Source organism: Vombatus ursinus, unplaced genomic scaffold, assembly GCF_900497805.2.
Source record: "Vombatus ursinus unplaced genomic scaffold, bare-nosed wombat genome assembly UNPS02014812.1, whole genome shotgun sequence".
NCBI classification, from domain to species: Eukaryota; Metazoa; Chordata; class Mammalia; order Diprotodontia; family Vombatidae; genus Vombatus; species Vombatus ursinus.
This window is the reverse complement of record NW_020954590.1, coordinates 39,141,031-39,155,930: the sequence shown is the minus strand read 5'-3', so window position 1 is coordinate 39,155,930 and position 14,900 is coordinate 39,141,031. Positions and strand designations below refer to the sequence as shown.

Sequence of the window (14,900 nt, the reverse complement as noted above, 5' to 3'; positions counted from 1 at the left end):
CCCCCCCCCCCCCCCCCCCCCCCCCCCCCCCCCCCCCCCCCCCGGCAATCAGGAAGAATCCTTGCAATAAATATTTCCTGAAATTTTTTCAATGGGATGAGTATTTTATTGTTTTGTTATTAGGGCAGCAGATTTTGAAATTATAGGCTTGTGTCTCCTACCCACTTGCCTCATCAGTTGAACAGTGCTCAGGGAATGAAAGCAAAATGGGAGTGGAAGCAAAATAATAACAAGTCCTAAGCAAAACAAATAGAAATTAATTTTCATTTAACATTTTCAGTATAGCATTGCCTTGCCCATCAGGGCAGATAATTAAGCTGACTGCATTATTTAGAAGTGGAACAGTGTTTTTTTAAATTATTTTTAATTTATGGAACAAAACAAGCATTTCCATAACATAGTACAAAAAAAAAGATGATTGTACATGAAACTGCAAATCTACTAGTGCGTAATATTTTTAAGGTTGGAAAAGACACGGCATTTATTTCAGTGGTAAGCAGTTGCAAATGATGTGTCTGTGGTATTTTTTAGGAGTTTCTTTTGAACTGTCTACACCGAGATTTACAGGCAGGAATAAAAGATTTATCCAAGGAAGAAAGGTTATGGGAGGTACAAAGAATTTTAACAGCCCTCAAAAGGAAACTGAGAGAAGCAAAAAGACAAGTAAGTAATTATATTATTCCACCAGCCATGTTTATAATTTATTACCCACAGTATGTATATGGCTAGAAGTCTTTTGTACTCTAGCTAAGTTTCTTTTAAATTAAGTTGTATTTCTTGAAATTCATTCACTTGGTTTAGTAAATATTCCAAAGTTACATTTATTGATATTGAAATTTAAAACTAATTATTCATTTTTCTAAGCTTAAGCTTTTTTTCTAAATGCTTTTTTCAAACTTGACTAATTTTTAAAGGACCAAGTTGAGTATGTTGTGTTGTTACTTAGTCTATAACATCTGTAAACAGAGTTCTGTGAAGTCTTAGAAGTAGGTCAGATGGGGCCACTGATTAAGGGGTTGCTGAAGTCTCATGAACTTTGGAGTGATGAATTGGGGCTTTAGGATCTGAGAAAAACAGATGAGACAGCAAGTGGGAGACTGAGATAGTGAAAAGCAGAGGGGATCTCAGTTTTTTTTTTTTTATTAAATGAGTGTTGGTATCCAACCAGCTTCTAGTAACTAGGAACCAGGTAATCAGATTGGCTTTAAATGAAAGTGTAGTTCTTGCATTTGCACACCTGGTGAAACCTGAAACCTGTTAGCTCTCCTGGATCTTCCTTGTAGGCCTAGTTTCCAAGGAGTCTCAGAGCTGAGCACAGTTTGTAGGTTAGCTTTGTGTAGTATTTAAAAAAAAAAAAAACCAAAAAAACAAAAAACCAAAACTCTTCAGGTGCACCTTTGTGTCCATAGAGCAGTTAGGGATTTGTGTTTGGGTAAGGGATCAGTTGTTCTATTTTTCATTTTCTTTCAGAAGGGAAACTACTTTGTTAGTAGTTCCCTCTCCCCCCTTCCTGCCTCCCCGCCTCAGCAGAAGCCCTTTGAGAAGGTCAAAAAGTGCAGTCCTTTTAGAATCTTGGTTGCTTTATATTTTCTTTCCTTATTCTCACCAACAAATCCTCATTTTCTTATACTTTTTGCTTCCCTTTGTCCCCTTTTTTGTTCCCTTTTTTTTCCCCTTTAAACATGAGATTGGAACAAACCAAGCCAATCCACAGGTAGATTTTAAACTATGAGTCTTATGGAACTCATGCTTATTGTCGCCAACTCTAGGCCGCTGGTCCCTGGATACAAAGAGGTGACAGAATAGATTTGATTTTCCTACATTCCTTTCAAGGAACATAAATCTGAACACATTTCCTTATTGGTTTATGTAAACTGGAGATGACTGGGTCAACATAGAAAAGGTTAAATTGACTCTTCCCAATTATTCTGTTATTTTTCTGGACCATCTGAGGGGTAAGTAGGAAGGTCATGCATGCTGTCTGGGTTCTGTGATATATATCTCAGGCATTAGGATTCAGTGTTGAAGTATAGTAGTCTTTCACTCAGAATGTAAGGATCTCTTTGGCTTTGTGGTCTCAGTACCAAAGGTAAAAGAAGTAAACATTCATTTTATAGAGTGCCCTATCTCCTCATAATACTTTTTTGGGTATAAGGAAATGGTGTATGTCATAAAAAATGGACAGATGATTACCTTGACTGCTGTTATTTTTAAATTCTAGAAAAGGAAACAGAAAGGTAATCTTCCAGAAGAAATGTTTTAGAAAAGTGTGAATGAGTATTTTGTAGCTCTCTGAAAGCTGCTGTGTGTGTGAAATAGTAGTCCTTTACCTGTCGGTTTGTAATCCATTACCTGTCTGGTTTGACAGGAGTGTGAAACCAAGATTGCTCAAGAGATTGCCAGTCTTTCAAAAGAGGATGTTTCCAAAGAAGAAATGAATGAAAATGAAGAAGTTATAAATATTCTACTTGCCCAGGTACTATATTTTAGTCTCTAATATTTTTGTAGCTAATTTTCCTTTTTCTGTGTCTCAAGAAAATTCAGTTATATATACTTCATTGAAGAGAATGGAGTGATTTAGATTAATAATAGAGAATAGGTTTTTAAGGAATCTTTTTTTTTTTTTTAAATAAAGTGAATTGAACAAAGCAGTGGTTTTCAAAGTGTGACCTATAAAGGTTATCCTCCGTGGTAGACCATGGTCTGATACAACCAAAATTATCATAAAATAAGATATTTTTATAGATGTGGATCAATAAAACATCAGTATGGATATTTCATAAGAATGAGGGCTAGGGCCCTTCTTCCCATTGCAGTGAAGTTTTAGTGTGGTCTTATAGAGTTGATCAGGCTATCTTGTCTGCACTTGGGTCCCACTGAAGTGCTCCTTCACTGGAAAAAGATGTAAACACTATGGGTTTGCTTTGTCCAGGTGTATAGGGCAATAACAGAGGAGTGTCTTCCAAGCTCTTGAGATGATATTCTTTATTCCACAGTTATAGTGTGTAGCTTATAAATTTCATAGTTGGGAAGAGAACGGCATTGCTATTTAGCAGAGGGAGTAAGACATGTATATTCCCTTTTGTAATGCATTCATAACTTGTTTTCTAAAAGTTTATAAAAATCTTGAATTATAACTTTCTTTTGGTGGAAATTAGACCAGAGATTACTTCCCAAGATCTCTTGAAGAAATAGGACAATTTCCCCTACATGAGAATTGCAAAGAAAAGAAGTTTACTTGGAACTAATTGATTCAGTTACTGTGTTGACTGGATGTAAAACAGCCACCTTACTTCTCCTGATTACCCTGGTTTTTATTTGGTAGAACCAAACGTGATCCTTTTATAGAGTATATATAAAGCTTCTTGTATCTGTGGAGCATTGAGGCGTAATACTACGTGAAGCACCATCCGTTTTATGTGCTTTTTATAATCTTGGAGTCATAATTTTGCCAATTCACAGTGGAAATTCTTATTTCCTAGAACTTGTAGAAACATAGACCTTAGCACAATATTTGAAAAGAATATGAGATATATAAACATGCTTCCAATGACAGGGTTTCAGCATACAGAAAAAAATTGTATAGGTAATGTAAATCTGCTCAGCGTGAAGCATCATTCAGTGCACTTGAACAAGTATTGAACACTGGCATCAAAACCTTTTTGCCCATCTGGAGTATGCTCAGGGAGATGTTTAAAGGTAACTCCCTCTCTCAGAGGATTTCTTGGTAAAATGTGCCATAAGTCTAAGCAACACACAAAGGTTATATCTTCCCTTCCCAAACTTGTTTTTCAAACCCATGCAATTTATCATATGGGAAAAGCTCAACAGTCACCTTTTTAATTTACTAATTTTTCTGCATAAACTAGATATATGACATTAGACCATAGCGTCCAACATCTGAAAGTATTTTGCTTTTGTTACTAAGCATAATAATAAGCATTATTTGTTAATGTTTTATACTTTGGGCTTGAAACTCATTTTAAATATTTGATTTCTATGTTTCAAAATTTGATTGTGAATTGAAAGTGAGTCTACTCTCCATTCTGAATTTATTATAATCCATATTAATCCATTCTGAAGATTCCTAAGAAGCTAACTAGAAAGGAATGAAGCTCTGATCTGCAGGTTTGTTATAGCCTTACAAAACGTCATCATTAGGATGTGTAAGCTATAAGCAGCAAGCACGTCATTTTAAATCCTTCCTTGTCATCTCTGGAAACCTTCTAGTGTTACCTAGGAAGAAATCATTCCTATTTTCTCCCATTCATACTCTAGGTATTTTATGTTAGTCCTTTCAGATGCTGAGGGGAGGAGAGAATGGAACCACCATATCATGCTGCTACAGTATCTTCATCTAATTTTCATGTCTCTCCAGAGTTTGAAGTGTCTGCTGTCTGCCTGCTTCTTTCTTTTTTCTTTTATACTATGTAAAGAAGCTTTAGCATGGGTAGATGGGTGCCTCTGTTCTGTAGGTATAGCCAGATTTTAAAATAGCTATATAGTTAAAACACGCTTTGGAAATTTTCTGAAAATAGGTTCTGACTTTTTTTTCCACTTTTTTTTTTTAAAGGCAGTTGGGGTTAAGTGACTTGCCCAGGGTCACACAGCTAGTAAGTGTTGAGTGTCTAGTCTGAGGCTGGATTTGAACTCGGGTCCTCCTGACTCCAAGGCTGGTGCTCTATCTGCTGCACCAGCTAGCTGCCCCGCTTCTGACATTTTTGAGGAATAATATAAGAGTAGGAATTCAGATTAGAAAACTTTTTTCTTATTGAAATTATTTTGAAACTCAAGACCCTGAGTATAAGCTTGTGCCTCAGCTTCTACCATAAAACCTTAGTGGTTTTATGTAGCTAAGGTCACTTGGAACCCAAGATGGAATTTGAGAGGGAGGTTTAAAGATGCTGACTCATGGGGATCTAGTAGTGAAAAAGGATTAAAAAGGAACAGAGCTAGCCCCTTCAGTTTTGGATCTGTTTCTGTGTATTGGTTGCCTTGAAGTCCTTGGAAATTTAGGACATTGGATTCTCCTAAGAATGTAGGATTTTATAGAGTCTTCTGTGAAAAATTCAAGACCTGCTCAGATAATTTTCCTTGGTTATTTTAGGAAAATGAGATTCTGACTGAACAAGAAGAGCTTCTAGTTATGGAACAGTTCCTTCGGAGACAGATTGCTTCAGAAAAAGAAGAGATAGAACGTCTCAGAGCAGAAATTGCTGAAATTCAAAGGTAAGGGAAAAGCCTGGAGAATCTTTGATAATACACCCTTCCTCCTCCTAAAGCCTACCATAATTTCTGACCACTATCTGTAACTTGGGGACTTTTATTATGCCTCAGCTCTTTCCTTCCCCACTTAAAAAAAACCCACAAAAAATCCCCAAGAGTTTTCATATTAAAGCCATATTTAGCTTTCCATTTGCCTAAAATAGAACCACGTTTGTTAATGGTGTTAGAATTAAATATGTGTGCAGAAACCTGATAAATACTGGCAGTACCATTTTCTTTATAATGGTATATGAAGCTTTTGGTCACCTTTACCATTCTAGTCGACAGCAGCACGGTCGGAGTGAAACAGAGGAATATTCCTCTGAGAGTGAGAGTGAGAGTGAGGATGAAGAGGAGCTGCAGGTCATTCTCGAAGACTTACAGAGACAGAATGAAGAGCTGGAGGTAAGAAATTGTTTCTGAAAAAAGTCACTGTTGGTACTAGTTTTGGAAGTGGAATGTTATAAACTACATGCTTACTTGAGGAAGTTCTTTTTCTTCACTGTCTGAAGGGCACCAGTTCTTAGTTATGGGATGTTAATGAAGAGTCTCTGTAGCCACATTCTTCAGCGGTTGATAAGCCACTTCCAAAATACCGGGCGTTTTCTTCTTGGACAAGTGAATGTTTCCATTGACATGGCTAGCTGCATTCTTTTTTCCTCAAGCCATGTCTCTATTCCTGCATACTATTTAGGCTGGCTAAAATGAGCCTTGGGGTAAAAATATTTGCATAAAGGAAAGACCCAATTTCTTCATCCAAACTCAAGGAAGGGAGAACCTTTCAAAGACAGTTAACAGAACTGTTCTGCCCGTGGATAATGACAACATTGGACCTTAGTTTCCTCATCTAAAAGGTGAAGGGGTTTGACTGGGAAATCTGGGATTTTATGAGAGCAGTAAGTACATCTGCAAAAGCCCTGGGGGTTTTAGTGGACTGCAAGTTCAGTATGAGTCACTAGTGTTTGATGAGAGAGCCAAACCAACGAATACCATTTCAAGCCCAGAGTATTAGAGATGATACACTTTTTGTGCTCTGCCCTAGTTGGACCACATTTGGAATATTCTGTTCAGTTCTGGGTTAATTTTTGGAAGGATGTTGATCAAGCTGGAGAGTGAACAGGATGTTAAAGGACTTGAGATCATGAAGTAAGACTGGTTGAAGGAACTGTGGCTATTAGACTGGAGAAGAGAGCAACTGTCTTCCCCATCCTCCCTAAATTAAAGAATGTTCTGTGGAAGAGGGATTAGACTTATCCTTTTCTCCATGTGCAGAACTCATAGCATTGGGTAAAAGTTACAGAGATGCATATTTAGACTTTTTTTTTCTTTTAAGGAAAAATTTGTAATGATTAGAAAGGGATAGGGATAAGGGACTGGACCAATGATTTCTCTGCAGTTTGTAATCTTGGAGAGTGTCCTAGAGCACTGACTTAGTGACTTGCCTAGGGTCACGCAGCCAGTCAATCAGAGGCTAGACTTGAACTTAGGTTTTCTTGGCCCCAAAGCTGGCTCTATCCACTGCACCAGCGATTCAGAAGTACATAGTTGTGGTTCCCCTTCACTATGCATGTTTCTCTGAAGGCTGGGTGTCCATTTGTTGGGGATCACCTGCCTTGCCAGTTGCCTGCCGGGCAGCTCCAACTGGATGGCCTATAGGCCAAACTCAGTGTATCTAAAAAGACTTGTCTTCCCTCTTTCCCTCCCAATCCCTAACCCATTCCTTTTCCTAACATCTTGATTTCTATCAAGGGTACCACTATTCTTCCATTCAGGTTCCCAATCTCTAAATTAGCTTTAATTCATTTTCATTTAACCCTCAGATCCAGTCGGTTACCTGCCTCTTGCCACCACATCCTATCTCACATCCTCTCCTTTTCTCTCTACTCATATGGCTGCAACTCTGATTCAGGACAGCCCCTCTTGCCCTTTCTCGTGCACTCTACACATCTGCCTATCTTCAGGAAACTTCATTGGTTCCTTATTACAAACTTCTCTGTTGTGCAGTTAATACACTCTTTAGCTCCAGCCTATCTTAGAAGTATGTAGTATTTTATTTCCTCTTCATCAGTGTAAGTTCTGCCAAGACTAGACTATTTGCTGTTCCTTATATGTGAACTTTCTATGTCCTGACTGCTTTTTAGTCTTTCTCCCATACCTGGAATGCTTTCCCTTTTACCTTTACCTCCAGGAGTCTTTAACTCTATTCAAGGCTCTGCTCAAGTGCCACCATCTAAAGGAGAACTGGATTGATCCTTCAAGATGTTAGTGAAGCCGCTGTCTGACCCCCTCTCCCCCCAATATTATTTTGTATCTACTGTCTATATCTTGTCTTTGTTCTAGTAGAATGTGAAAATAGGAATTTTTGTTCTTGTATATACAATGCCTATTGGAATGCCTGAAAGAGAGTAGGAATCCTCATAGATTCCTGTTGAATTTGGGATGTTGTAGAAGGAATTCTTAATCAGGTTGGACTAGCTGCCCTGGGAGGTTTCTTCCAACTCTGAGATTCTTTAACCTCTAAAAGTTCCTTCTGATTCCCAATCTAGGATGATACATAGGCAGTGGTGGAACCAAGGACAGTGTATTGTGACATATAATGGCTCCTACACACTTGCCATTCCGTAGCCACTCTTACTATAGTTCTCAGACTTCTGGAAAGAGAGGGAAGGGCTTTTTTGGAGAGACTGAATTGCCTACTAAATATCCTGTTGTCTTATACTTGGTTGAGGTTGAGAATAAAAGGGAACATGGAAATCTTGATGGAGATTGAAGAGTCTGTAGGATTATAGGCATGGAGCTGGAAGGTAGGCCCTGAAAAGTGAAGCGATTGGTCCTGGGTGACAAAAGTGGCAGAGCTGGGATTAGAACCAAGATCCTCCTGCTCCAAATACAGCACTAGCCCTCTGCATTAGCCTGTGCTGCCTTATGTGACCACAGAGAGGCCATGCTTGCTTACTCCCTTCTCACTTTGGGGTCCTCATACCATTTTATCATGACAGCATTCTTCTTCCTTTCAGAAAGTGAAAAATGGCACTGTTACAAGATTGACTAGTATGGGGTGATGTGTGTCTCCCCATACTAGTTGGTTGGACAGTTTTCTTATTACCTCAAAGAACATATCTTTCAACTCCAGGAAAGAATTTTTAAACCATATCACGATTCTGTCTCCCCAGGGAAGATTTAGTAATAACAATGATAGCTACCTAGCATTTATATAATGCCTTACTGTGTCCACAAGCACTTTACATGTATGATTTCATTTGATCCTCAACAACTCTGTGAGGGAGGTGCTGGCATTATTCTTATTTTACAGCAGCTGGAGCAGAGGGAGGTTAAAAGAAGGGCCCAGAGTCTCATAGCTAGGAAATATCTAAGGCAAGAAAGAGCTCTATTAGGTCTTCAAGCTGCCCTCAGGGTCACAGCCAGACAGCAGCTAGAGGAGACATTTACACTTTGTTATACCATATAAGACCCCTTCCCCCTTGTTTACTTACCTAACTCAGACCTGACAGGGAGTACTGCTGCAGAAGTGGATTTTGAACAGGGCTGAGGAGCTGGTGGCTTTTCAGATTCTTTTGCATCAAGAATTTCATAGGCTCTGACAAGCCATTTTTGTAGGTGCAAAAATGTATTCTAAAACCTAAATACATCTAGATGATGGGTGGGATTGGGAGGTGAGATACTCCTGCATTCAGTATGAATGACTGAGAGTTGATGGTACTTGTCAGTTGTACCTTCAGATGTAATACAGGGCAGTCATAAAAAATGGTTTTGAATCCAAACTCATGTCTTTCCCTGTTGTCTCTGAACCTTTCTCACCAGGTTGTTAAGGTAAGGTGAGATTCCTTCTACACTTTCCATGACTAAGGACTATGTTCTGTGATCAGTCAAGAAATGCTGAGTGGGAGGGGCTATAATTAAACACTGGCCTATTTCTTTAAATGATTGTAAGCATGTAGCCACCAGAGGAAGCAGTATTTTTTTCTTTCCCTAGTTGAGCTTACTGCAACAAAGAGACCACTGTGTTGAATTTCTTTGCCATTGAGTAACAGTTTTTGTTTTTTTTTTGGTCTTCATTGCTTAATTGACACTGTTCCTTCTGTTATTGGTAAAGATAAAGAACAATCATTTGAACCAAGCAATTCACGAAGAGCGAGAGGCCATCATTGAACTTCGAGTGCAGCTTCGGCTGCTACAGATGCAGCGAGCAAAATCTGAGCAGCAGCTGCAGGAAAATGAAGAGCCAGAAAAGCGTGGGGGTGGACCTCAGCAGCAAAGAGACAGTGTCCCTGAAACAAAAGCAGCAAAAGAGCAGCAGCCAAAGGCGGTCAAAGAGCAAGCGAAGCCATCACCAAGCAAAGACCGGAAGGAAACACCGATATGATCAGCCTGTAAGGCATCAATGAAATCTATTAGACTTAACAAGGACTGTGCAATTTACTGTAATACTGAGAATAAAAGTGCACACATCTCTTCTGGTGTACATTATGTAAAGAAGTCTTTTAATCCTGGGGATGCTTGTCTGTTTCATATGTATGAATTCTACCCATCAGGCTCAGGTTACATGAGTGAGTGTACAAAGCAGTGAAAGCATTTTCAGACTTGAAGGGGACAGATGTGTTTTCCAGATAGAATTAGCTTATTTGAAGATTAATTTGCTTCAGTTCACATAAAATGAACCTCAAAACTTTTAAGTAATTCTTAAGAATAGTTTGATTTTTAAAACCAAAAATGTATTTTTGTTTTCACTACAGCAGAATTGGAGGCTCGATCTCTCTTTTCAGGGGAAAACAAATCGGACATGAATTACTGTATCTGCCTTGTGAATTGATCTGTTGTTTCACCCATCATTTCTGCTTAGTCACTTTTGCTTGTGCCTTTTATACCTTTTTGGTGCATAATGGGGGAGCCATCTGAACCTTTCATGATGGACAAGAATGGCTTGGGCTATACTTTTATATATCCTTATAAATTCTAACTTTGCAATTCTAGACTACACTAAAATAAATTTACACCACTCCAGGACTGCAGGGTTCAGTCCCAGTAAGACAGATGTGATCTGCCCTTGATGCTCTCTTGTATCAGAACTGTTTGGCAGCACGAGCCACAAAGAACAGAAAGTGAGGATAGGCCCACTTGTTGCTAATTTTGGCCACACCATTAATCAATCAGCAAATTGCTTCATATTCTTCGTGGCTTTCCCACGAAGTTGGTTGGAGGCATTAGCCTTCTCCAAATTCCTTTCCACACAGAAGTGGGTAAATCTTTAATGTGACTGATCTTTTACTAAATACGGGTGGATTTCTATTGCTTGCTTAGGCTAGAATGTAATGTCTCTTTGCCTGGTTAAGCCATATACTCTCTTGAACAAAATCTTAAATTCTGTCTTTCAAGTGAGCCTGATTTATAGCCTCCCATTTGATAGGATTCAGCAATAGAAAACCATTACTTTTTAATAGTTGCTAAGCTGTTCTTTTCCTTTATTAATTGAGATTTATACCTAAAAGCAATGATCCTTCCCTAACACCTGTCATCTTAGGCCATTTTCTGTTTAAGACAGTTATTCTTTTCTGTTAGAGACTAAATGACGTCCATGAAATTTGTCAAATATTCGACATATGACAATGAAAATGAACCCCAAGAACATTGGTAATCTTTATTCCCTAGAACTTTGAGTATTTATTTTCAGCACCTCTTGGATGTGGTTGTATCCTCTACCTATTGCACTGTTGTGAATTGTTGGCCATTATTTGATTTTGTACAAAAAAACAAAGCTTTGATATGTTATAGAAAACAACATACTATTTTTTTAAAATCTGGAGAGAAGATATTATGGTGACTAAAATATGGTCAGGTGATGAACGTAAATGTATAAAGCCTTCTTAGTGTTCTGTTACATTCATTTTCTATTTGCTGGCAAAAATATTTAAGGTTACTTTTTTGTTTGTGTAAACACTAATTTCTATCCAGCTGTTATGATTTTTTAATCATTGTTTCCATTCTCTTAATATTGGCTAACTTTTATTTTGTGCCAGGACCATTAAGCATCAAGCAAATAAATTCAAGCAGCCATTTGGGATAAAAGTTTCCAATTTCTTAAATGTTCATTTCTTTGGGATGATTTTAAATGTAGCTTGTGGAAAGCAAAAGGATGGATTGTGGGATTACCTAAGATTTTCGGGGGGGGGGGGTTTGGTGAGGTTGGGGAAAGGACTGGACCTGTGATCTGACTGGTATAGGGAACTCTCCTTATGACACACCCTCTACCACCAACCCCTTTCATCCCCCTCCCAAGCAGATAGGCATTTATTGTACAATTTATGCATTAGAGAATTATCTGGAGCACTGAAACATTAGGTGACTTTGTCCAGAATCCCCACAGCCTGTGTGTCAGAGGCAGGACTTGAAGGAACTTAAAACCCTTTTTTTTTTTAAAGGCAATTGGGGTTAAGTGACTTGCCCAGGGTCACACAGCTAGTAAGTGTCAAGTGTTTGGTCTGAGGTCAGATTTGAACTTGGGTTCTCCTGCCTTCAGGGCCGGTGCTATATCCACTGTGCCACCTAGCTGCTCCCTAAAACCCATTTTCTAGAACCGTGCCATTCATATGTAAAGATGTCTCCACGATCCATCTGTATTTAACTGTATTGTTTTTAGTCATGATAATGATTTTGTGTTGTCTCTTTGTGACCCAGGGCTTAGGTTTGCACAAGCCAAATGGTTGGGGTTAGGTATACAGATATGGCCATGAAACATATTATCTGTGAAACTTAGCAGGCTTATGTGAGGAATATACCATGACCTTCTTAGGAAGTAACCAAGTGAGCTAACTAACCAAGGTTGCTATTTTTTTAGTAACAAAAATTGGCAGCTAATCAATTTTTTTGTAAAATGTTACTATGCTCTTACCTGGTTCTGCTTCTGAAAGTGAAGTATCTATTCACCAGCTTGTCAGTAGAACCAACCTATAGGCATTTAAGCTTATGCATTGAATTAACACTTGCTCCTAGCTGTTACTTACCAAAATAATTACCAAAAGCAAATACTGGCTTTGAATAAAAGTTTAGGTTTGACTTCTTTGAACATTATGTAACCCTAAAAAAAACTTAAGATTTTTACAAATTAAAGCTTAGGAAAAAATATTGTTATTGCTTGTATCTTGATTTAATAATATAGAAAATAAAATACATAAAAATGCAAAGGAAACCAATGATAACATTTCCTCATTCAGGTTCATGGACCCTCTGAACTCTCCAGGGATCCCAGGTTAAGAACCGCTGATCTACAGTTACAGATGACCTTTGAAAAATCTAAAGGAGGGAAATTTTCTGGCCTGATTTAATTTTATAAATCAACCCCCAGATCTATACATCATTTTTTCCTAAAAGCCTTCTACAACCAACAAAAAAAAGTGGGGTATAAATGTGTTGTGTAAGCTAGTACCTCTGAAGGGGTTGTGCCCTAGTAAGGACTTTGGCAGGATCTGAAATCAAACCTCAGGACTGAAACTAGACCAGATCAGAGTTGGAAACCTTCATTAAACATGAAGGATACAAATAACTAGTTTTTCTTCCTCCCTGCTAAGATAGTCATCTTTAAAACAACTGTAATGTTACATAGTTCTCGAGAAGCAAATAAGTGAGGAAATACATAGAACTGACTGACTGAAAATACTTCTCTTGGGAGTTTTGGATGATTTTGTTTCCTTTCAGTTTTGTCCAGCAGGTAGTAATGAGAAAGCTGTTTCTGGCTTTTGTTACACACTCAGAACAAATGGAGAGTTTGGTTCCTTGTTCTGTTTGAACCAAAAAAGGACAATTGAGGATTTTTCTTCCCCTGGGAAATGAGTCTTAGTTTTGATCCTTTGTACCTTCCAACTCTCACTAAGGCTCAGCAAATGCCTGAGTCTTCTGACAGGTGAGAAAAAAGCTGTGTGGGGTCAGTGATTCTAATCAGGATTTGTGAAGAATTCATCAAGTACTTAGTTCTAATGTAATTCTTTTACCTAAGTGATGGTGTAGAGATTATTTTACTTTGTCCTTAAAAAAGTTGATTTACTAGTTGAAAATGCAATCGATGATAATACACCATGTAGAATGTAGTGTTCTTCAGACCCATCCTCAAGTGTCACATGCCCCAGTTGATTTTTGAATAGGGGGTGATAACTTGCAGTAATTAATATTTCTGCTGAATGTTCTCTCTTGTGATTTCATTCAGTAAATAAGCACCTAGAGTGTGTGCACAGGTCTACGCTACAAAGTAATAACCAAGTCTTCCATTCTTAAGAACCTTTCGAGTCTTAGCAGGGGATGGATACATGCACCCATGTTAAGTAAATACAATGTAATTTGAGGAGGCAGATAGTGTAACACTAACAACTAAAGGGCATCAAGAAAGCACATAGACCTAGCATCTGAGCTGAGTCTTGGAGGAAATGTGATCCAGGTATGGGGACCACCAAGGTGAGATGGGACAAGACAGTTTAGCTGGAATGTAGTGAGTAAAGAGGAATAGGAAATTAGTGAAATGTGAAAGGAAAGCCTATTAAGAGTAAGCCAATGATGATTTTTAAAGAAGGGAATGATGTGATTTGATCTGTTTTAGGATTACTAAGCTGTTGCAGGTTTCCTTTGTCTTTAGCATCCATATGTACAGACCCATGTAGGGGCAGCAAGAGAGCAAAGCCAGCAACTATCCTATTGAACACTGCTCTCTGATTACTAACCTGTACCTTTGTTGATCTTTTTAATTTATAGGAACTGAATTTTTAATATTTGGTTATATTCCTATTTTCCAACTGAGTGATCAAAACACCAAACAAGCAATGAGATATCTAAGGTTGCGTGGTTGTTGATGGATATGGGCAGAAGAGACCAAACAAGGAACCGTGGAAGGATGATAAAGCTACCTTTGATCAGTATCAACACTCCCATGCCCGTGGCTGTGTTTTATAGATGAGGCTCAGAGAAGTCATATCTGGAGCTGAGGGCTTTATCCAGCTTTCGTGGATTTTCTCCCCTTCAACTGGTCCAGTGAAGGATAATCCAAAGGGGAGGGGTTGGAGGAGAGCAGCAGGAAGGCAGCCGAGGCTAGGCTGCCCATAGCTTTAAGTCAGAAGGATTATGGAATCAACATGAAATATGAAGCCCATTTCTTGCTCCTATGGTACAGTTAGTGTGTGGAACCTCCCAAGGACATTTGCAAAGATGGGATACCCAATGTTTTGTCATAGTGTTGTTCAGCTTAATTTGAATTGAGCTAAATTCAGTATTTCTTCCCTTTCCTCTAAACTCCAGTGTTTTCATGCTGAAAAATCGGTGTGCATGGCCCCTCCAGCCCCCAGCTTCCTGTTGTCTAATCAACATTTCCAAATTTTGGAAAAATTGAGCTTAAACTCACTTGGGAGCTTTTAGTACCAATGAGAAGGGGCTTTTAGTCACTCAAAAAGAAATCACAGGGACAGCTAGGTGGATAGAAGTCAGGAGGACCCAAGTTCAAATGTGGCTTCAGACCAAACACTTGACACTTACTAGCTGTGTGACCCTGGGCAAGTCGCTTACCCCCAATCACCAAAAAATTAAAAAAAAAAAAATCACAAATTGGCAATCTGTATGAGGGAGTATTTGTAAATAGAGCT

At 38.5% G+C, this 14,900-nt stretch overlaps 1 protein-coding gene across 4 annotated transcripts in view; it reads left to right on the top strand.

The window, feature by feature from the left end:
- The window catches only part of LOC114054089 (ralA-binding protein 1), a 50,620-nt gene extending 39,268 nt beyond the window's left edge, over window positions 1-11,352 (top strand). For all 4 annotated transcript variants that reach the window (XM_027877197.1, XM_027877198.1, XM_027877199.1 and 1 more), the window contains 5 exons: window positions 532-663; window positions 2,369-2,476; window positions 5,108-5,229; window positions 5,547-5,670; window positions 9,380-11,352. In XM_027877197.1, coding sequence (XP_027732998.1) covers window positions 532-663; window positions 2,369-2,476; window positions 5,108-5,229; window positions 5,547-5,670; window positions 9,380-9,649 — 756 coding nt within the window. In that variant the 3' untranslated portion in view covers window positions 9,650-11,352. The remainder of the gene's footprint in view (window positions 1-531; window positions 664-2,368; window positions 2,477-5,107; window positions 5,230-5,546; window positions 5,671-9,379) is intronic.
- Window positions 11,353-14,900: the final 3,548 nt, after the last annotated feature.